General features: G+C 43.1%; 1 protein-coding gene across 1 annotated transcript in view; it reads right to left on the reverse strand.

Annotated features, from left to right (window-relative positions):
• Positions 1-964: 964 nt before the first annotated feature.
• LOC138950611 (uncharacterized) overlaps positions 965-23,926 on the reverse strand; it is a gene marked incomplete at its 3' end in the record, with an annotated part of 28,850 nt that continues 5,888 nt past the window's right edge. Inside the window, 15 exon segments of the mRNA XM_070322318.1 lie at positions 965-1,072; positions 1,383-1,648; positions 2,159-2,332; positions 3,015-3,296; positions 3,885-3,955; positions 5,178-5,523; positions 5,819-5,865; positions 7,521-7,661; positions 12,017-12,269; positions 15,985-16,225; positions 18,391-18,493; positions 20,557-20,645; positions 21,873-22,040; positions 23,031-23,178; positions 23,638-23,858. Of these exon segments, the coding sequence (XP_070178419.1) occupies positions 965-1,072; positions 1,383-1,648; positions 2,159-2,332; positions 3,015-3,296; positions 3,885-3,955; positions 5,178-5,523; positions 5,819-5,865; positions 7,521-7,661; positions 12,017-12,269; positions 15,985-16,225; positions 18,391-18,493; positions 20,557-20,645; positions 21,873-22,040; positions 23,031-23,178; positions 23,638-23,858 (2,658 nt within the window).

The following is a 23,926-nucleotide window of genomic DNA, read 5'->3' on the forward strand; positions in this document are numbered from 1 at the left end:
AGGCGCTTTATAATTACACATGACCCTGATTAACCAAAAAATCCATTTCGTTAATACTTGTGATATTTTCAGGGTGTGTTGAAACAAGGGTGAAAAAAAGCAGAGAAATCTACCGGACTATGATACATACTTTTGAATATGATAACATGCCAAGAATCATATAAACGTGGGTTGGGTGGTTGGGTTGGGTATGTCTAACCGCTTAATTACAATCACAGGACATATCTTTTAAGTGGTGTAAATCCCTGGTTTGCGTTTGTTATAATGATGTGTTTCTATTGAAATTATTGTAACGTGTCGTTCCGATATGGCTGATAGTGAAATGATAACATGACGTTTTGGTAAGCTAAAACTAGATCAGATTCTCAATTTACATAAACAATACCAAATACAATTTTAACAAGTTAACAAAACAAATTGTAATGTAATCAAGTAGGCGTTTTACTTAAACAAATTCTGTGATTGGTCAATCACAGTTTCGGCTCAACTACCACAACTACAGCCATGATTTCATCAACCACAGTCACACTTTTGAATCAACTACCACACATACAGCCATGATTTCATCAACCACAGTCACACTTTTGAATCAACTACCACACATACAGCCATGATTTCATCAACCACAGTCACACTTTTGAATCAACAACCACAACAACAGCCAGCCTACAGCTGCGAGCCAATCGACTTTGGTGGGTTTTTTTCTTATCTAAAATCGGGGAAACACCCGGGAACACCCCTAATGGTTTAACTGTGAGGGCGTAAAACAGTATTACCATCATCATCATCCAAGAAGTGAGGGGAATATAAGCATACTTCTATTTCTTCTTAGTTCATGGGCTGAAACTCCCACGTTCACTCATGCTTTTGCACGAGTGTTTTTTTTTCTTTCATGTATGACAGTTTTTACCCCGCCATCCAGACAGCCATACACCGACTTCGGGGGAGAATATAAGCATAAAACCTGTATGGTGTAAAAGCCGGAGCCTGCGTTGTCGGGGTTTGGTCCACTGCCAAGAACTGGTATCAGACATCGCTCTTCTGTTGGGTCGTAGCACCGTGTACTTCCCACCTGTTCAGGTAATCAGCAGGTATCATTTAGGGACAAAAGAATCGCTAGACTACAACTTTAAAGTTCCGTCTATAAATCATGCAATTCCTTCATCCCTTTGTCTGTCACACTCACACACACACACACACACACACACACACACACACACACACACACACACACACACACACACACACTCACTCACTCGCACACACACACACACGCACACTCACACACACACACACACACACACACACACACAAACACGCACTTTTTCCCTCTCCCTCTCTCCCTATTTCCATCAAAATCACCACCACCAACAACAACTAACCGTGGTAAGCTCAGGCAGTCCAGGAATGTCCAATCTCCAGCCCTCGTCATCGCCCAGATGGAGGTGCAGCCTGTTCAGCTTGAACATACCCATGGCCCGCAACAGCTTCAGGATGTATTCCTTGTTCTGGAAGTTACGCGCCACATCCACGTACATGCCCCGGAAGTGAAACCTCGGAGCATCAGCGGCTGTGACCTTGAAGAGGGTGACCCCATCCTCGCTCTGAGCGGCCATGTTGAGAAGGCTTTGAATCCCGTACAGCGCTCCTGACACAGTGAAACATTGTTGTTGTTTTATGCTTTTTGGGGTCTTTTTTGTTTGTTTTTGTATTTAGTTTTTTTTTATAGTTTTATTATTTTATTGTTGAGCCTTTGGGCATTTTAAATACAAAACAGCATACAGATCAAGAATAATGATTTTTAAAATTTTTTTTACATTGAATCCTTACTCAGCAAGTATGGGTCATCCGAAGAAGGCTAGGCGTAAATCATCTTGCTTTACGCACTCAGGCACGTGCGCGCGCAAGCACACACACACACACACACACACACACACACACACACACGCACACACACACACAAACACACACGCACACACACACACACACACACACTCATCACACACACACACATACTCACACACACACACACACACACACACACACACACACACACAAACCTACAAGGTTTTATGTACTTTCCTTCTCTAGACCATAAGTAAATGAACGAACTACATATTGAACGTACGGTCTTACACAGTGTGCGCAGTCTACCAACCTGTGGTGTTCCTGGCGGCGATGACGATGGTCTCCAGCTCGGGAGACACAGTGATGTTGTAGGCCCCGGGCCACACAGACTGGGGGACGCCGTCAGAAGACTCACGCACTTCTATGTAGCGCGACGCTGCGGCACTGGACTGCACTGTCACGTTTACCTTGTCCTTAAGTTGGTCTGAAACAGTTACACGGGATACCCTTGAAACATGGCGATTAAGCTGATCTTAACGCTGTCAGGAGACTCGCACACCTCTATATAGCGCGACGCTGCGGCACTGGACTGCGCTGTCACGTTGGTCTTAACCCCTTCACTGCCACAGTATAACAGCATTTTGGTATTGCTGTGTGCCAGGGCAAAATTTCGCTTTCTTCGGTAGGTTCACTAACAGTTACATGGGAAACCACTCAAACCGTGCCCTTCCTAAATCAAGGCTGAAACCTTTGCAGAGAACAATACTGAAGCCTAAATGGGTCTTACGCTTGTTTGAAGCAGACTCATGATACCATACATAAAAGAGGAGGCCTTGAATCTTGAACTATAGACTTGAATCGTCACCTTTAAAACACACATACTCACACATACTCACACACACACACACCCCTCCACACACACATACACACACACACACACCCACACACACACACACACACACTCACACACACACTCACACCCACACACACACACACACACACACACACACACACACACCGACGCCCCCGCCCCCCTCCCCGTACATCCACCCACTCACCCAAGAAACTGTCTTGGTAATCGCGGAAATAAATAATAGCTTTAAAAAAAATTAAAAAATAAAACATTCGCTAACACATTCGACACTTTTAATCCTTTAACCCCCCACCTTGTAAAAAGTCGGCCAGCTCCGTCCAAGCCTGAGGCGCGACGATCACCCAACCAGAGTCCAGTAACACGGATTTGGACCGGTCCATTGTAGAGACCAGAGGGCTGGGCAGGAAGGGTGTGGGGGCGGCTTTGAGGTCCTTGACATCCGATTGCTTGCCGTAGCGGGCACTGGGCGTGAGGGGATCAAACTTGTCCTCAGGGTCGCGTTTCCACTGGTTGACCTTGGAGAAATCCTTCACGAAGGACATGGACTCTCCGACCGTGTTGTTAATGACCACCGCTGAACGAGAGAGTGATGAAAAATAAATGACATTTTTTTATGAGACACGATGCTAGAAGAGTGCAACAGCATAATGGTAAAGACACAGGAATGGTATGTTCTGCTCCAGCCGTGTTGTAGATGACAACCGCTACACGTCAAAGTGACCAAAACATACAGGTCTGTGAGATACGACATCAGACGGTTGAACAGCCTAGTGAATAAGACGCAGGCCACCAATGTGGAATGTTCGGGGTTCAACTCCAGGCTGCCATTGGAGATTTCTCCAATCAACTCATACAGACTCATACACAGACTCACACACACACGCAAGCACACACACACACACACACACACAAGAACACCCAAGAACACACACACACACACACACACATACACACACACACACACACACACGAGCCCCCACCAAACACACACACACACACACATGAGCCCCCACCAAACACACACACACACACACACACACACACACACACACACATTGAAAACACACCGTGGTAGTGCATTTGGAAATAAAACATCAGTAATATTGTATGTGTTTGCGAGCGTGAGTTCTTCTGCTTGTAGAGTTATTGTTCACACACTCACCATTCGCCCCCTCTGCCGTGACGTAGTAGTTGGGAAACTGTTCAAACTTCGACACACTCCACCAGGACCCTCTGCCAAAGAAAGCAAGTCGACAGTTAATACGATTTTGGGACCTTCAACAAACAAGAAATTCCTCCGAGGTAGGAAAAACACCCCCGTCCTTACCATTCTCACTGCCACCAACTGAGAAGGTTATTTCCCTGTAACCATTAATATGTCCCTCTATAAGTCCTTGTAGAATCTTAATCCACCAATAACTCCCTAACCGTGTGTTTGACTGGTCCCAATTTTTGTAAGGACCGTCTCAGGAATGTATAGAACCTGTTCACCAAGTTTGGTGACGATCGGTCCGTTCATTCTTGAGATCTATATGCGAACACAAACACACAAACACACAATCAAACACATCGACCGAATCCTATACACACCCCTATGCCGGGGGTGTAATGAAGTAAAGCGCTATTCCAAGATCTGAGAAACAATGGGACGTCAGCGCTCTTAATTCATACGACTTTCTTTCTTTCTTTCTTTCTTTCTTTATTTGGTGTTTAACGTCGTTTTCAACCATTCAAGGTTATATCGCGACGGGGAAAGGGGGGAGATGGGATAGGGGAAAGGGGGGAGATGGGATAGAGCCACTTGTTAATTGTTTCTTGTTCACAAAAGCACTAATCAAAAAATTGCTCCAGGGGCTTGCAACGTAGTACAATATATGACCTTACTGGGAGAATGCAAGTTTCCAGCACAAAGGACCCAACATTTCTTACATACTGCTTGACTAAAATCTTTACAAACATTGACTATATTCTATACAAGAAACACTTAACTAGGGTAAAAGGAGAAACAGAACCGTTAGTCGCCTCTTACGACATGCTGGGTAGCATCGGGTAAATTCTTTCTCGTCCCAACCAATATGGGACTCCCCCTAACCCGCGGGGGGTAATTCATACGACATGTGCAACGCCAACGAAAGTAAGTGAGTTATGCGGAATAAATTGGCATGAACAAGCGACTTTCATCTTAAAAACAAGATCTTGAATAGGAGCTTGTGTAACCTATCCGATTTGCGTCCGCGTGTGTGTTTGTGTGAAGGGTGACGGGTGTTTGTGTGTGTATGTGGCTTGGGGGGGGGGGGGGGTTACTGATCTGTGGTTGTGAGAACGCGCGCGCGCGTGTGTGTGTCAGTGTGTGTGTGTGTGTGTGTGTGTGTTTGTGTCTGTGTGTGTGTGTGTGTGTGTGTGTGTGTGTATGTGTGTTGGTGCGTGCGTTCATGTATAGGTATTTCCGCCCTACCTGAAAGAGATCTCCCGCGAAGTTCCAGCAGCCAAGGGAGAGAATCCAGGGACAGGCGCGATGCGGAACAGATAACCGTTCACGTGTCCCAACGCCATCTTGTGCTCTTGAATTACAAACTCCCTCTCCTCCTTCGTCATTTCCTCTTCCACCCACTGCACGCTGGGAAAATGCATCTCCCAGTTGCCCCCTGGGATAGGTCGACTTCCGGTGTTGTTGAGAGTGAGCTTGATGACGTAGTAGCGTGCTCCATACGTCAGGTAGTTGTCGGCAACTTCAAAAGTCACGCGTAGGTTGTCTCCCATGTAGGTCAGCAACGTCTGGTCTGTGGCCTGAAGCTCGGGGACTGTAAAGAAATACGATTATCATGAATATGGGTAAAGTAATTCATAAGCCTTTCGGTGCTCTCTGTTTTCGAGTTCTGTTTCTCCGTATTTCTGTCTCTGTGTCTTAATCTCTGTGTCTCTGTGTCTGTCTGTCTGTCTGTCTGTCTGTCTGTCTCTCTCTCTCTCTGTCTCTCTCTGTCTCTGTCTCTCTCTCTCTCTCTCTCTCTCTCTCTCTCTCTCTCTCTCTCCCCCACAAAACTGAGACGTTATATGTAGTAGTCAAAGAAACATTGACAAAAAGGAACTCTCGCTTACCAGGCATTAACTCCACACTTCGGCTGTACCGCATTCCATCAGCGGTCCTAAAATCAAAACAAATCAATCAATCAATCCATTATCACTGAATTATTTATCCAATAAATGAATCCATACATTATATCAATTATTTGATCAATCAAATAATCCATTAATCAGGCAATGATAATCCACTGCAGCTGTGTCTAAATGCAGCAAGGCTTCCGAAAAAAAATCATAATCAAAACGACGCATAGCGCTATATACTTATTCTTCTTTATTTGGTGTTTAACGTCGTTTTCAACCACGAAGGTTATATCGCGACGGGGAAAGGGGGGAGATGGGATAGATCCACTTGTCAATTGTTTCTTGTTCACAAAAGCACTAATCAAAAATTTGCTCCAGGGGCTTGCAACGTAGTACAATATATTACCTTACTGGGAGAATGCAAGTTTCCAGTACAAAGGACTTAACATTTCTTACATACTGCTTGACTAAAATCTTTACAAAAATGGACTATATTCTATACAAGAAACACTTAACAAGGGTAAAAGGAGAAACAGAATCCGTTAGTCGCCTCTTACAACACGCTGGGGAGCATCGGGTAAATTCTTCCCCCAAACCCGCGGGGGGACGCTATATACAGTGGTCGCCGCTTAATAAAACCACTTCTGGACCGACGAAAAATGGCTTTAATAAGCGGCGGATTTATTAACCGGCGGTCCAGGAATACGTCATTTTCGAAAGAAAAAAAAATCTCTTTTGTTTACGTCACTCAGTCACTTTCTTTCGTCATTTACACTTGTTTGAATCTAAACAAAACTTCACGAAGGATGTTGAACTTTTGTTTTAATCATGTACATGTACGTGTACTTTGATCACTTCGGTACATCAATACAAAATGATTTCACTGTCACCGTCACGAATCATTACTCGGCAGAGAAGAACGATTTTATGAGTGTTTGTTGGTCGTCTTCCACATCAGAACAAGATAATGTGAGTTTTAGTCACAAACTACGTGATTTCTCTGAGAAAACTGGCTTTAATAAGCGGCGGGTTGGTTTTATTAACCGGCTTTTTCTAATACATAAGATATAGTGATAAATCCGGACCGTCTGAAATCGGCTTTTATAAGCGGCTGGCTCTATTAACCGCGGTTTTATTAAGCGGCGTCCACTGTACTGATAACAACAAAGAAACAAAGGAAGAACAAGAAGAAAAAACCAAGAGTTGTAGGCTATTGGAATGTTAAATTATTGACAAAACAAAACGTTGTATTTACAGAACCCAGTGGTCTTTTAAATCGTCCATGAATCTCGCATGCAAGTTGCCGGCGAGGTTTTTGGATTTCAAGAAACAAAGGGACGTAACCGCTCTAAATATAGTCGGCATGGCTTGTAGGGGGGCCGGGTAGCTCAGTTGGTAGTGCACTAGACTTGTAATCCTAAGGTCGCAGGTTCGAATCCCGGGAAGGACGGACACGGGTCTACTTTAATTGCAGAATCAGAAACGGTATTCATATCCCACCCCCGTGTCACCATAAGTAGCAAGTAAAAGACCTCGGTCATTCTGCCATAAGTGTAGGTGGCTGATTACACCAATAAACACGCATACACCTTGGTAGCGCGACTCTTGTTGCTGTTAGCTTTCCACTGGGAGGAAGAGACCCGAATTTCCCAGCATTTGGATAATAGAGTTATTTTAATGTGGATGCGGTACTAACCTGGACCTGATCCACACGCGGTCTGAGTCTAGAATCTTTTCCGATCCGTCTGTGGGCTTCCAGCTGTTGCCGCAGTCCATGCTGTATTCCGTAACCAGTCCCGGGTACCCAGTGGCCACCAGCAGTTTTTGTCGTTTGACCCTGTATAGACATGGAAGTAAATGCATGCCACACTTAAAGGCACAGTAAGCCTCCCGTAAACCATCACAGATACGGTCAGGCTTTTACACACAGTACAAACACCCTTTCATTTAAACACTCACCTATTGAGAACATCCTAGGTGCCCTCCGTAAAGAGCGAACAATTTTCAAAGAATTTATTTTTGTGTGGTTTATCTTACCCCTGAGCCATCGTGAACCCGTGTGATCCAGTTTCCCTTTTTCACAATGTAGTCGTCAGTTAGTTATTTGAATGCGACTATTTACAATAGCACGTTTTTATGCACGAAACAAACGGCTGTGGTTCACAAGAACTCTAGCGATGGCTTTTGACTGTTGAGAGGAACGGCGATATGCACTGATAAACCGGCGTCGTCTGCTACGACCCTTGCGTGACCCTGCTTCCGGGCTTTTCTTTTTTCAAACTTTCACAACTTCGAATTGTACTGATCTTGTCTTGATGAAAAAAGAATTCTTTTATGATTAAAGAATGTTTGTGTAACAAGCTGTCAATTCATTATTTAGATTTTAAAAGTTAGGTCTAGCGCAAAAACGCACCACGGTCCAAAAACATTTTGATAATCATCGATTCACGGCTATTGCCAGTTTACATCGATAGAATGAGACCCGAAGGGAAGTAACTCATGTTTGACCTGAGTTCAGGATGGGTCCAAAAAGTGTTCGAGACAATCTGTAAAATTTATTCTTTGAAAATTGCTCGCTCTTTACGTAGGGCACCTAGGATGTTCCCGTTTGGTGAGCGTTCAAATGGAAGGGTGTTTGTACTGTGTGTAAAAGCCTGACAGTATCTGTGATGGTTTAGGGGAGGCTTACTGTCCGGGCGTGAATTCCGGTATTCATAACAGCTGTCCAGCACCAAAACGAGGCGCCATTGCTGTTGAGGCCAAGTCCACGAAAATAAATTCTTTGAAAATTTCTCACGCTCGACAGAAAGCAGCCAGGATGTTCCCGTTCGGTGAGCGTTCAAATGGAAGTATGCTTGTACTATAATTATGTAGACGCTCGGGGAGCTCTGTGATGGTTTACGGGAGGCTTACTGTGCCTTTAAATGAGCTCAACTGACCTTTTAAGCCTTTTAAGTAGCCTCCAGCAGTTTCTGTCTTTTAACCCTGAAAGCAAGCGCATGAAACACTCGATTCACCTCGAATCACCTTTTGAGCCAAGTAGCCACCAGCAGTTTCTGTCTTTTGACCCTGAAAGCAAGTGCATGCAACAATCGAATACCTCGAAGCACCTTTGCTTTTGAGCCAATTAAGTAGCCACCAGCAGTTTCTGTCTTTTGACCCTGAAGCCAAGCGCATAACAGCACATGAAACATAATTCCAAATGAGATGTAACTATGTATGACCACACTTAGTATGAGCTTAGCTTGTTGTGTGGTCCCATTTTTGTTACTGTTGTACTATATATGCAACCCCATGTTCTCGATATAACATCTTGTTTACACCAAGTGCAAGAAACACTCAAATGACCTCGAATCCGCTTTGGAGCCAAAGCTAGTCAATCAGGAGTGAGATAGGGCAAAATGAATAGTTCTATGCGCTCAATTCTTGATAGGCACGCCCCTCTCTGCCAACGCACGGTTCGTCAGCGGAAATCTAACCCGTGGTTCAGTAGCATCTCTGAGCAGTTTGGCAAACTGAAACGTGAACGTCGTCAGGCGGAGAGGTGCTGGCTTAAATCCAAACTCACTGTTCACAAAGAGATTTTTGAAACCATCAAACGCAAAGTAAATGACTTAGTTGAAGGCGCTAAAACTGCTTTCTTCTCTGCCCAGATTATAGGTAGTAGAACATGCAAAGAACTTTTTCAAAATTTCAATTCTCTGCTTGGAAAACAGACGGTTTCCAGCCTCCCTACCACCCATGACCCCAAGGACCTGCCAACTGTATTTTCTGACTACTTCACTGAGAAGATCGAAACCATCAGAAATAGCTTTCCTCCACCAGTGGCTTGGCCTCCGGCTACACAATTCTCTGGTTCTTTGTTGGATAGCTTCACTCCTGTATCTGAGCAGTTTGTTTTGAAGATTTTGAAGAACACAGTGCCAAAGTCTTGTGAGCTAGACCCCATCCCCACCAACTTGTTTTATGAAAACCTTGACCTTTTTCTTCCCATCATAACCAACATAATCAACTCTTCTCTCACTTCTGGCACTGTGCCAATGGACTTGAAAACTGCAGTAGTTAAACCTTTGATCAAGAAACCATCTCTGGATAAAAATCAGTTGAAAAACTATAGGCCTGTTTCCAACTTGCCATTCATTTCTAAAATTCTGGAAAAAGTAGTGCTTAGTCAGCTTCTCTCCCACCTTGAAACCAACAACCTCTGCAACCCTCTTCAGTCAGCGTATAGGGCTGGCCACAGCACCGAGACTGTTTTGCTTCGTGTTGTGAATGACATTCTTTCTGCTCTGGATAATGATGACCTATCAGTTCTGCTTCTCTTGGATAACTCAGCTGCGTTCGATACGATCGATCACTCTGTTCTGCTCTCTCGTCTCGAATCTGTTTTTGGCATTCACTCTACCGCTCTTCACTGGTTTAGTTCATATCTACAGGGCCGTAGTCAGTATGTGTCTGTCAATAATCTCTCATCTCCTCCATCTCCTCTCTGTTTCGGCGTTCCCCAGGGATCAGTTCTAGGCCCAGTTTTATTTGTACTATACATCACTCCTCTCTCTGCCGTCATCAAGCAACACGCAGTCAATCACTACCTCTTTGCAGACGACACACAACTCCAACAAGCATGCAAGCCTACAGAAATCCAAGCGGTGACGCACACTCTCCAAAACTGCACTTCAGATATTAAATCATGGATGACAAACAATATGCTCAAGTTAAATGATGACAAGACTGAATTTCTTCTTTTCTCTGGAGCTTCCTCTTCGACCACTTCCCTTCCAGCCTCCATCACAGTAGGTTCTAGTGACATTTCTCTCTCTGATAGTGCTAGGAATCTTGGGTTCATCATGGACTCCCACCTCTCAATGAAACAACACATCAAAAAAGTCTGTCAGACATGTTACTTTGAGATCAGAAGAATAGGTTCCATAAGAAAATTTCTCACTGTTGATGCCACTAAAACTCTCGTTACATCCTGCATTCTGTCCAGATTAGATTACTGCAACTCCCTTCTCATAGGCTGCCCTGACTCCACTCTCCAACCCTTGCAAAAAGTACAACACTCTGCTGCAAGTCTCATTTTCAGAGCACAGCATCGACAACCCTGCACTCCTCTCATGAAAGAACTTCACTGGCTTCCTGTATCTGAACGTATTAGGTATAAAGCTGCGTGCTTCTGCTACAATATCATCTCTGAATCGGCACCTGCCTATCTTTCTGAACTGGTCTCTCTCTCTACACTCCCTCTCGCACCCTTCGTTCTTCTGATGATGCTCGACTTCTCTGTCAAGGTCGCTTTAAACGCAAGGCTCATGGCTTCCGCACGTTTTCGTATTATGGACCTCAGTTATGGAATTCACTCCCCTTTCAATTACGTCACTCTCCATCCATTTCATCTTTTAAGTCCAATTTGAAAACTCACTTGTTCCAACAACACTACGGATAGCTCCTTAGTATAGAGTCTGGCCGGGGATGTGAGATGTGCATGATGTGTTGTTTGAATCTGACAGTGATTGTATGATTTTTGTATACATGTATTGTTGTCACGCGCTTTGAACTCTGATAAGGCGCTTTATAAATGCCCGTTATTATTATTATTATATACACAAAAATCTGTGAAACCAAAAGTTTGTAAGAGGACACAAGGAGACAACAGCAGCCAGAGCTTGACACAACTAGCTCTCTACTATTCCTATGGTGTCACGTCTAAACCGGCAATCATGACACGGTTCGTCTATAGATAGCTAGTATGCACGCACGCACGCACGCACGCACGCACGTATGAGCGCGCGCACGCACACACACACACACACACACACACACTTACATACACGCGCACGCACGCACGCACACACACACACACACACACACACACATACACACTCACATATTAACACACACACATACACACACACCAATAAACACACAATCACACACGCACTAGTACACTCGAAAGCACACGCACACATATACATACACACGCATACTCCTCCCACCTCCCCCCCCCTACCGCCACCATCACCACCCTATACCACCACATCCCTCACTTGAAAAGTTTGCTTAACACACTCGTGCGCACGCTCGCACGCACACACACAATCACTTCCCAATCACTTCCCAATCACTTCCTCCCGCCCCCACCCCATCACCGCATCCTCTCCCTCCCGATCCCATTGTCAAAACATAACTCACATAGCTCCTGGTGGAGGGATGCGATAGTTGATTCCAAGGGCATCCAGGCGAGCTAACTCTCTGTACCCTACCGCCCGCGCGAAGGAGTACCAGTCGGCCATCCTGAGCTGGTTTCGAACCGTGGCATTATCTTCCCTCTCCCAGGCAGCGAAATGCCAGGCCCGCTCGGCCAACGCTAGCAGTCGTGGGAAGAGCTGACTGTCCACCTGGTCACGGGTTCGGACAGTCTCGGACCACAGTTGTCCCTGCATACCTGCAAACACACGAAAGCATCTACGTTTATCTTGTTGTGCTCCTATATTAAAATCCATTCCATGGCTTTGTAAAACTTGTATCGGAATAAATTACTGTTTAAACCAGCTGATTTTTCACCTGGTCACTGGTTCGCACAGTCTATGGCCGAAGTTGTCACTACATACCTGGAAACAGACGATGGACAATGACAATGCCATTGACAACGACAACGACAATTCTTTAGTCAACGAGAGTTATAGAGTAAGCAGTGTGGACAATGACAATGAGTCACAATGACAGTTATAGCAGTCGCGGTAAGACCTGACTGTCCACCTGGTCACTGGTTCGGACAGTCTCGGACCATAGTTGTCCCTGCATACCTGCAAACACACGACGGACAATGACAACGACATTGACAATGACAATGACAATTCTTTAATCAACGAGAGTAATATAGTAAGTAGAGAGGACAATGGCAATTGTGGCAGTCGTGAGAAGAGCTGATTGTCAATCAAAGAATTAAGTACAAAAGCTCGTGTCTCTGTTTTAAAATCATCACTGGTTCTGCACCTTTATATCTGTCTGAACTCGTAAACCTGTACGTCCCTTCCAGATCGCTGCGCTCTGCCGCTGACACTCGAATGTTCCGAATTCCAACAAAAAAAAGAAAAGTACATGGACAACGCGCATTTTCATTTGCTGCTGTTAAAACATGGAACTCCCTTCCTTATTCTGTCAGACATAGTCCATCCTATTCTTCTTTTAGATCAAATCTGAAAACGCACCTGTTCACACAGCATTTTCTAGACTAACCAGTAACTCCCAAACTGTCTGGTGACCCCTGCAGCAGCCAGTGATCTGGAAATCGTGTGCTGCTACTTTTTTCTCTTTTCCTTGTGCAAACTACAAATCGGTTTATCTAGTCAGATAAATGGATGTGCATAAGCACGAGCTTGGTTTTGTGATTATATCTGCGGCTTTTTTGTGTGTACGCCATGTATGCAGATTGTGTAGGTATATTAGTATTCATGTGTGAGTGCATGTGTATGTGTTGTATGTATGTGTGTGCGCCTGTCTGTATGCGTGTGTGTGTGTTTGTGTGCGTGTGTGTGTGTGTGTGTGTGTGAACGTGTGTCTGTGTGTCTGTGTGTATCTGTGAATGTGTGTGGTCATAGCATGTGTGTGTGTATGCGCACGCGTATGTGCGTGCGCACGCGTGTGTTTGTTTGCGACTGCATGGATTTAAACGATGAATTTGCTTTTGTACTCCTGTTCTTTTTGTGTATTAATGCTGTATTTTGGTTTTGTACATGTGTATAGCAATGTCATTGTAAAGCGCTTAGAGCTTCTAGGTAAGCGCTCTATAAGTTTCCATTATTATTATTATTATTATTATTATTATTATTATTGTCCCCCCTGGTCACTGTTTCGGATCCGCGGACAGTCTCGGGGACCACAGTTGTACAATACAATACAATACAATACAATACAATACAATACAATACAATACAATACAATACAATACAATACAATTCAATACAATACAATACAATACAATTCAATACAATACAATAAATACAATTAAATTACAATACAATACAATGCAATACAATACAATACAGAACAGTACACAGTACAATACAATACAAAACAATACAATACAGTGCAGTACAGTACAGTACAGTACAATGCAATACAATACAGTGCAACACAATACAGTACAATACAATACAGTACAGTACAATACAGTGCAGTACAGTACAGTACAGTACAATGCAATACAATACAATACAATACAATACAATACAATACAATACAGTACAATACAGTACAACACAGTACAAGTGTTTATTAATCTCTAAAAGAGAAATTGCATTGCTGAGCTTTTGTGTCCGTAATAAAACATACATAAAACATTCAAAAATAAACATTTGTTCTTTGTCATACATACATTCCTGTGTTCTTATACATTTCTTTAATTCATACATCAATATTCTATCATAATTATGTACATAAATTTATTCTCTTTTAACAGTCTGTCTTCAAAGTTGTCCCTGCATATCTAAAAACACGCGTCGAAAACGGCGTCATGCTTGCTGCCCACGTTGCAGTGGAAAACGGTGTGACGTGCCACATTTCTCACCATAAGGTGTCCCTGAGAATGTAAAGCTTTGGTTTGTTTGTTTGTTTGTTTGTTTGCTTAACGCCCAGCCGACCACGAAGGGCCATATCAGGGCGGTGCTGCTTTGACATTTAACGTGCGCCACACACAAGACAGAAGTCGCAGCACAGGCTTCATGTCTCACCCAGTCACATTATTCTGACACCGGACCAACCAGTCCTAGCACTAACCCCATAATGCCAGACGCCAGGCGGCGCAGCCACTAGATTGCCAATGTTAAAGTCTTAGGTATGACCCGGCCGGGGTTCGAACCCACGACCTCCCGATCACGGGGCGGACGCCTTACCACTAGACCAACCGTGCTGGTGAATATAAAGCTTAAGAACTCAGAAAAAAGAAGGAGAAATAACTCATTTTCACCAGATCATGTCCTAGATAGGCAGATGTAAGCCTGAGGACAGAAAGCCGTATAATTATAGTTTTATTTATTTATTTATTTATTTGGTGTTTAACGTCGTTTTCAACCACGAAGGTTATATCGCGACGAGGGAAAGGGGGGGAGATGGGATAGGGAAAAGGGGGGAGATGGGATAGAGCCACTTGTTAAGTGTTTCTTGTTCACAAAAGCACTAATCAAAAAAATTGCTCCAGGGGCTTGCAACGTAGTACAATATATGACCTTACTGGGAGAATGCAAGTTTCCAGCACAAAGGACTAAACATTTCTTACATACTGCTTGACTAAAATCTTTACAAACATTGACTATATTCTATACAAGAACCACTTAACAAGGGTGATAAGTGAAGAATTTTATGGGTGAGAAAAGGAAAGTAAAAGGACTTTGGGGAGGCAGAAATAGAGAAGAAACAAGAAAAAGATCCTAATTAGGTTCACGGCATCGAGAGTGATGCGACCTTCTCTCAGAAATTAGTAGAGAAGGCTCCCCCATCCACCACCCGGGGGACGCGCCTCTACGCCAATTAGGGGGCGCGAGGTATAATTATAGTCCTTGAAGAGATACGACATTGATTTAAAACAAACTCACACACAACAATAACAACAAAAAACGTCTCTTTTTTGACATCTCTTTGGAAGTGAAATCTCTAACGTCAGAAGCCAAAGAAAGTTCAAAAAAGACGTCATAACGTGAATAAAAGGTGTCCCGTAAGCATTCTGTCACTTCTTCTGCACGTCTCCCGAGGAAGTGAAAATAAAGTATTTCGAGAACGAAGTCTGTCTCGATGATCGCCCAAGACTTTATTAATCATTTTAGTTCGATCGCTTAGCTAGTTTCAACCTAGAATAAAAAACAAAACAAGAAAGGTAGGTTGTTGGAACGTTTGTTTTTGACAAAACAATACATTCACAGATATTTTGTCCACAACAAACGTTCCAACAACCTACCTTTCTTGTTTTTTGATTCTGAATTTTGGATCGTTGGCAGTCTCTTTGTTTTTGGATTTAGTTTCAACCTAACAACAATCCTGGATGATCGCCCAAGACTTCATAATTATGTAAGTTCGCAGCTAGTTTCAACCTAACAGCAATCTTCGATGATCACCCAAGACTTCATAATTATCCAAGTTCGCTTAGCTAGCTGGGTTCAACCTACCAACAATGTTTTGAGGCCTCAGCAATGGCGGACAGTTGACGTCATCATCGCCGCACACCTGCTCTCTGCTGATTGGCTGTCCGGAGCGCTGCATGTCGATATTTGCATAATAGTTCATGGGCATGAAGGTGAAGGTCTTGAGCGTGTCCGTGGCGCGCGTGGCCCAGTAGTAGCCTCTGTCCTCCCAGTCCGGCTCGTAAGGGTGGTCGAAGTACAGGCTGGTACCGTGGGACATTATCACCTGCAATTTAATTTTAATTTTAATCTTAATTTTTAATTTGATTTTTAATTGTAATTTTTAATTTGATTTTAATTTTAATTTTTAATTTCAATTTCTAAATATTATTTTAAATTTTAATTTTTAATTTGATTTTTCATTACATTTTAATTTTCATGTTCAGTTTTTATCTTCATTTGCATTACAGAGAGAGTGAACGACAGCTTCAGAATCATCCCAGTCCGGCTCGTAGGGGTGGTCGTACAGACTGGTACCGTGGGACATGACCACCTGCAATTTAATTTTAATTTTTAATTTTTCACTTTAATTTAAAACAAAAATCATTTTTTTGTTTTCAATTTTCATGGAAGTACAGGTTTATACCGTATGACATCACCACCTGCAATTTCGATTTCATTTTTCATATTCAAATTGTTCAATTCTTTTATATTTAATTTTTCATTTGTTTCAAATGTTTGATTTTAAATTTTTCCTTTCAGTTTTCTTTTTACATTTAGTCAAGTTATGACTAAATGTTTTAACATCGAGGGGGGAATCGAGACGAGGGTCGTGGTGTATGTGTGTGTGTATGTGTGTGTGTGTGTGTGTGTGTGTGCGTGTAGAGCGATTCAGACCAAACTACTGGACCGATCTTTATGAAATTTGACAGGAAAGTTCCTGGGTATGATATCCCCATACAATTATTTCATTTTTTTGATAAATGTCTTTGATGACGTCATATCCGGCTTTTCGTGAAAGTTGAGGCGGCACTTTCACGCCCTCATTTTTCAACCAAATTGGTTGAAATTTTGGTAAAGTATTGTTCGACGAAGCCCGGACTTCGGTATTGCATTTCAGCGTGGTGGCTTAAAAATTAATTAATGAATTTGGTCATTAAAAATCTGAAAATTGTAAAAAAAATATTTCTTTTATAAAACGATCCAAATTTACGTTCATCTTATTCTCCATCATTTGCTGATTCCAAAAACATATAAATATGTTATATTTGGATTAAAAACAAGCTCTGAAAATTAAATATATAAAAATTATTATCAAAATTAAATTGTCGAAAACTTTCATCTTATTCCTTGTCGGTTCCTGATTCCAAAAACATATAGATATGATATGTTTGGATTAAAAACACGCTCAGAAAGTTAAAACGAAGAGAGGTACAGAAAAGCGTGCTATCGTTCTCAGCGCAACTACTACCCCGCTCTTCTTGTCAATTTCACTGCCTTTGCCGTGAGCGGTGGACTGACGATCTTACGAGTATACGGTCGGGCTTCGTCGAACAATACTTGACCAAAATTTCAACCAATTTGATTGAAAAATGAGGGCGTGACAGTGCCGCCTCAACTTTCACGAAAAGCCGGATATGACGTCATTAAAGACATTTATCAAAAAAATGAAAAAAACTTATGGGGATATCATACCCAGAAACTTTTATGTCAAATTTCATAAAGATCGGTCCAGTAGTTTGGTCTGAATCTCTCTACACGCACACACACACACACACACACACACACACACACACATACACACACACATACACCACGACCCTCGTCTCGATTCCCCCCTCGATGTTAAAACATTTAGTCATAACTTGACTAAATGTAAAAAGACATAGTACAATGCTTAATGCTTTTGCTTCTACTATATCACACTGTGCTCAAAACTGGTTACAGAAACCGGGTTCAAAAGTGGGCCACTTCAGTAAAGAATGTGTGATGTCAATAAACGATGTTCGGAAATAACTCGGAAATAACAGTATGGATTGTGAAAGAGTGAATACCCTTGCTCTTTCTCTGACAAATAACTTCACACGTGCTCTTATCCACGTGTTAAGGCCAAAACAAAAAAAATAGTCTGTTTACGGTATCCCGACCGACCCTATTTTTTCGCGCGACCCTAGACTTAAAAAAAAATAAAAAATTCTTTGTTTTTGGGCAAAATAACTTAAAAATATGTTTTTGGGGGAAAAAAATCCCGACCTACCGACCCTATTTTTGTGTGTGCCTATGTTACCGTAAACAGACTATTTTTTTGCCTAACGACACACCCCTCGCTCGCTAATGATAGCTCCTCCAATGTTAGTCCAAGTAAAAAACAAGGGCATTCACTCTTCCACAACCCATACAAACCCGACAGTTATTTTTTGGGAATAAATCTATTCTACGGGGCTAACTGACCTTGTAGCCCATGTTAGCCAGTGTGTGTGTTCTGGAGGACGTTCCCCACTCCCATACGTTGTCCCACACATTGGCGTAGACTGCTGAGTTGGCTGCTAAAGACCTGCGTAAAAGGGCGTACAACGTCAACGGTGATCGTAATTATCATCTTATTAGAAAACGGTGTGTGTTTTGGTTTGGTTGGGATTGGGTTGGGGGTGGGGGTGGGGGAGGTGTGTGTGTGTGTGTGTGCGTGTTTGTGTGCGTGTGTCTCTCTGTTTGTGTGTGTGTGTGTGTGTGTGTGTGTGTGTGTGTGTGTGTGTGTGTGTGTGTGTGTGTGTGTGTGTATGTGTGTGTAGGTATAGGTGTCCGTCTTGTCTGTCTGTCTTTCTATGTGTCTCTCTGTCTGTCTGTGCTTATTTTCGAAAGAAAAGCTAGGGTTTCATATTGAGAGGATATTGCATGGCACACACACATCGGAGTTAATTATTCGCTGGTATCGTTGTTTGCCTCACTGTAAGGGACGCAACTCTACTTCAGGCAATTGATACAAACCCCGACAGAGTTATCCTCAACGTCCTCTAATAATTCACACTCCTTCATGTAACAAACAAAAACAAACAAAGGTGCAGCTCACCATATCAGACCTGGCCACGCTTTTACATAGAAGAAGACCATGAACTCCCTTTGGTCACTCACCAAAACTGACCGTGGTGGTCTCTGTGCACTGTGGGACATCTTTGATGAATTATTTTTGCACAAGCGACTACTGGCTTTTTACACCCCCGGTATAGGGGTGTGTATAGGATTCGGTCGATGTGTTTGTTTGTTTGTTTGTTTGTGTGTTTGTGTGTTTGTGTTCGCATATAGATCTCAAGAATGAACGGACCGATCGTCACCAAACTTGGTGAACAGGTTCTATACATTCCTGAGACGGTCCTTACAAAAATTGGGACCAGTCAAACACACGGTTAGGGAGTTATTGGTGGATTAAGATTCTACAAGGACTTATAGAGGGACATATTAATGGTCAAAGGGAAATAACCTTCTCAGTTGGTGGCAGTGAGAATGGTTATTTCCCTTTGACCAACGGAGGTGTTTTTCCTACCTCGGAGGAATTTCTTGTTTTTTTTAGAAATTAATTCGTCAAATAAATCTAACTCCCCACAGCATGCATTGAGAGTGTTGATTGTCGGTATGTGTCAATGCGGATGGATGGTCTCATGTGAAAGCCTGGTGAGATCTGAGATGGAGAGCCCAACTGTGGTTAGGCCTAAAAAAAAAAAGGTGTGGTTACGGTAACCCGACCTACCCTATTTTTAGGGGTCGATCCTATAACTTTTTATTACATTTGTCAAAACAAAAAAACAAAAAAACGAGTGCAGAAAACGCAATGAAAGCAAAATCGCCCGAGTCGCACACTTATTTCCCTGTCAGTAGGTTTAATGTGTACACATGAGAAAAAAAAGTTAAAAAAAAAAAGTGATTGCCTACCTTCCTACCCTATTTTTTTTTGGCTATGTTTCCGTAACCACACCTATTTTTTTTTTTTGGCCTTAACAGCCTTACAGGGATGGCCAAATCTCAAAATTGTAACTCGCCAGCCGGGCGAGTAACTTCAAGAAGGTCACTAGCCCGGCAGAAATGTCGCTGACCTGGGTACATGCCACAGTTGATCTGCAGTGTTTATATGGCTTTACAACTCTAAAGTACAACCAAAAGGGTTGCATTCGACCAGCATTTTCGTTGGCGAGCCGGGCGAGTTGCCAAGCGGTTTCTACTAGCCCGGCGAATGTGTTACTCGTCCATGACGAGCGGGCGGACGATTTGGCCATCCCTGTTTTTACGCCAAAGACCACGTGTGCCTTTGGGAATGAACTATGTTGGGGTTTGTTTTGACTGCGGTAGACTTACAACCCTGACAGCGAGGCTATAACAACGACAGCGAACCCAGGGAATAGTTAGATACGATGTGCATGTGATCCAATGTCCGTTCGATATAAGGCCATTTTCTATGGAAAATATGCTAAAACAGACAAACCGACAAACAGACACACACACACACACACACACACACACACACACACACACACACACACACACACACACACAAACAAAGAACTCTGTTGGGGTTTGTGTTGGCTGCAGTGGAGTTACAACGAATAAGGAGTGTGCCTTTAAATGTACCTGTTAAAGGGCTGGTTCCCTTGCAGCATCAAGCCGTCCTCCCAGCCACCTAGAGCAAGGCCCTCCGCGTGTGTGATGTCTGCAACACGCTGGAGACAACAAAAAACAGACACTAACACAAAGGGTTCGCGCGGCATTTTGCCTCTAAAAGTTAATAAAAACAAGAAATTCCTCTGAGGTAGGAAAAACACCCCCGTCAAAGGGAAATAACCTTCTCAGTTGGTGGCAGTGACTGAGTGAGAATGGTTATTTCCCTTTGACCATTAAGATGTCCCTCTATAAGTCCTTGTATAATTTTAATCCACCAATAACTCCCTAACCGTGTGTTTGACTGGTCCCAATTTTTGTAAGGACCGTCTCGGGAATGTATAGAACCTGTTCACCAAGTTTGGTGACGATCGGTCCGTTCATTCTTGAGATCTATATGCGAACACAAACACACAAACACACAAACAAACAAACAAACAAACAAACAAACAAACACATCGACCGAAACCTATACACACCCCTATACCGGGGGTGTAAAAAAAATTAAATTCAGTGATTAATTCCCCCTACTGATCTATGTCATCTTTGCAAGAGATGCGTGCACGTGTGTTGTACTGTTGTGTTTTATCTCAAATGTTGAAGATTACTGTTTCACAAAGGAGTCTGTACGTCACACGGGGATCGCACGCGTTGAAAAATAATAAATGTCAGTCACACGGCACCATTTACACAAGAAAAGTTACTCCAGGGAACATTCCCGTATTTATCTATAGACAACACGAAAACATTCAGAAGTGCGTCGACCTAATGTTCTTTATTCGACATAACTAGTGGTCGCGCTAAGTACGTAGCTTAACTGTAAACCGGTATCACAACACGTCCCAGAGAAATCGCACAACTGGTTCCAAGTGTAAGGTTTCGGTAATAATTGAATTATTGAACCACTTTTGCGTGTAAGAGTCTGGGCACATCAGCAAAATAATAAAACATGGCCGAAGGCAGCATCCTAACGATGCCTTGAGTTCAACCTCGAATGTCTGGAGTAGAGTCAGACCATCACATCAACATACACACACACAACACCAACAACTGTAAGGCCAAAAAACAACAGGTCTGTTTACGGTAACCCGACAGACCCTATTTTTTTCGCGCGACCCTAGACTTTTTTTTGGCATTTGGGGGAGAAAAAAAAAAGCAAAATAACGTAAAAATATGGTTTTTTGGAGAAAAAAATAAAAAAAAAATAAAAAAAATCCCGACCTACCGACCCTATTTTTTTGGCCTATGTTACCGTAAACAGACCTTTTTTTTGGCCTAACAAGTCCTACCTTGAAGAAGTACTGTTTGAGGCTCTCGTTGGCGAAGCTGTCATTCTCTATCAGCTGCTGGCAGATTGTTGAGTTGACCCAGGCTCCTTTCCCGACCTCGTCAAACCCGCTGTGAAACTCGTACAGGGGCTGAATGGTCTCGTGAAGCTTCTTCAGTTCTTGCACCACCTTAGAGAAAAACAACGGTCACTATCACTTCATTGGCTGTATTTTCAAAACATATTGTCGATAACTCGTTGACGTATCAGGGGAAAGTTACGTAATAACTAATATGGACCACTCTTTTGTTTTATGCTGATAACTATCTTTTTTCGTGCAAAGAAGTTTCCTTTGGTGATTAGTTGTCCTACTCGCTTTAGTTAACCGTTAGGCCTACAAAGAGCGAGATCGCTTTGATAGACATTCAGCAAAAATTAAATACAGAACAATTTACAACTGGTCTATATTAGGAGCCTGGACTCCTAATGTGGATAAGTGAAGAGGCCTAAAGGAATCAATTTAAAAAGTCCCCTATACTTCAAAATAACATAATACAACTTAGTGGGTAAGTCTAATTCAGAAATGCTTTTGATGTATGCGTTTCGGTTTGACGAGGACGTTATTTGAAGCACAACAAGAAACTATTTGTTATATTCTTTTGAAAGCTCGATGGCTACTTATAGGTTATTTTCAGCCAGCTTCTGAATGAATTAACGAAACCAGCCTTTAGGTTTTATTTTATTTTATTTGTTGAAGGTGGTCCATATGAGGGATCTTTGAGATTTTGCTAATTGTTTTTGTTTACAGCAGAAACGCGGAGTTAAAGCTGCAAAAATGTAACAAATACAGTCTTTGCTGTCATATATAGCATTTTTAAGCGTCAAATTTAGAGTGAACGCTGCCCCAAAAGAATAAAAGCCTGACGGTTTTGTGGTTTGTGTTTCTGCAACTGTTTTGACATGTGCAAGTTATCAAGAGAGGGTAAATACAGCGAATAAAATTGTTTTGAGCTCTCTACGTTACCTGCGTTACTCGTATTCGAATAAAAACCAATCAACCAAACTCTGGCTCTGCCTGTCTCTGTCATTCTGTCTATCACTCTGTCATTCTGTCTCTCTGTATTTCTCTCTCTCCCTCTCCCCTTCTCCCCTCCCTCTCTCAGCCAGCCAATCACTTTACCTTTGTAATGAAGACGTAGCTGCTTTCTTTGCAGACATTGATGGCGTTGTCGTAGAAGAACTGAGGCGTTGTGTAGATAGAGTCATCGTCAGGGTCAATCAGACGATACTTCTCCGCTTCTGCTGAGTTGTTCTGACCCATGTACGTCCTGTCCGAAAGATGGTAGGGGGAGACAACAAAAACTCAGATCAAATAACAATGATAGTGGTACCTCTTGATCTACGACCTCCTACAGTCTGATCAATTTGCCTCACACGCACGCACGCGCACACACGCACGCATGAACGCACTCGCTCTCGCACACACTGACGAACGCTCGCTTGATCACACGTACGTAGCCCACTATCGCGTTTCTTCGTGGCTTTGTAACAGCAAATGTGTGTCTGGGCATGTCAACACACACACACACACACACACACACACACACACACACACACACGCACACACACACACACAGACACACACACACACATACACACACACATATGCACACATATATATATATACACACACACACACACACACACACACACACACACCTCCTCCCTACCCCACCATCACAACCACCCACACCCACCCCCCACCCAACACCACACACAAAACCCACCTATAGCGCTTCTCCATGGCTTTGATGGCGGCACGCGCGTGCCCCGGCACGTCGATCTCAGGGATGACCCGGATGTGGTGTCTGGCAGCCGTGCGGAGGACTGACTGGTAGTCGCCAGCCGTCAGGTAGCCAGACCCGGAGTTGTTGGTGCCTGGTCCGGAACCCAGCTGGGGCAGCAAGCATTCGTTCTCCGCCAGGTCGTGACACCGCTTGGCACCGACCTGAAGACAGATGAATGATTACCATCCTGCTGAAGCCAGCGACTGTCTGACGAAAAATAAAGAACTTT

The sequence above is a fragment of the Littorina saxatilis genome, linkage group LG16, assembly GCF_037325665.1.
Source record: "Littorina saxatilis isolate snail1 linkage group LG16, US_GU_Lsax_2.0, whole genome shotgun sequence".
Lineage (NCBI taxonomy): Eukaryota > Metazoa > Mollusca > Gastropoda > Littorinimorpha > Littorinidae > Littorina > Littorina saxatilis.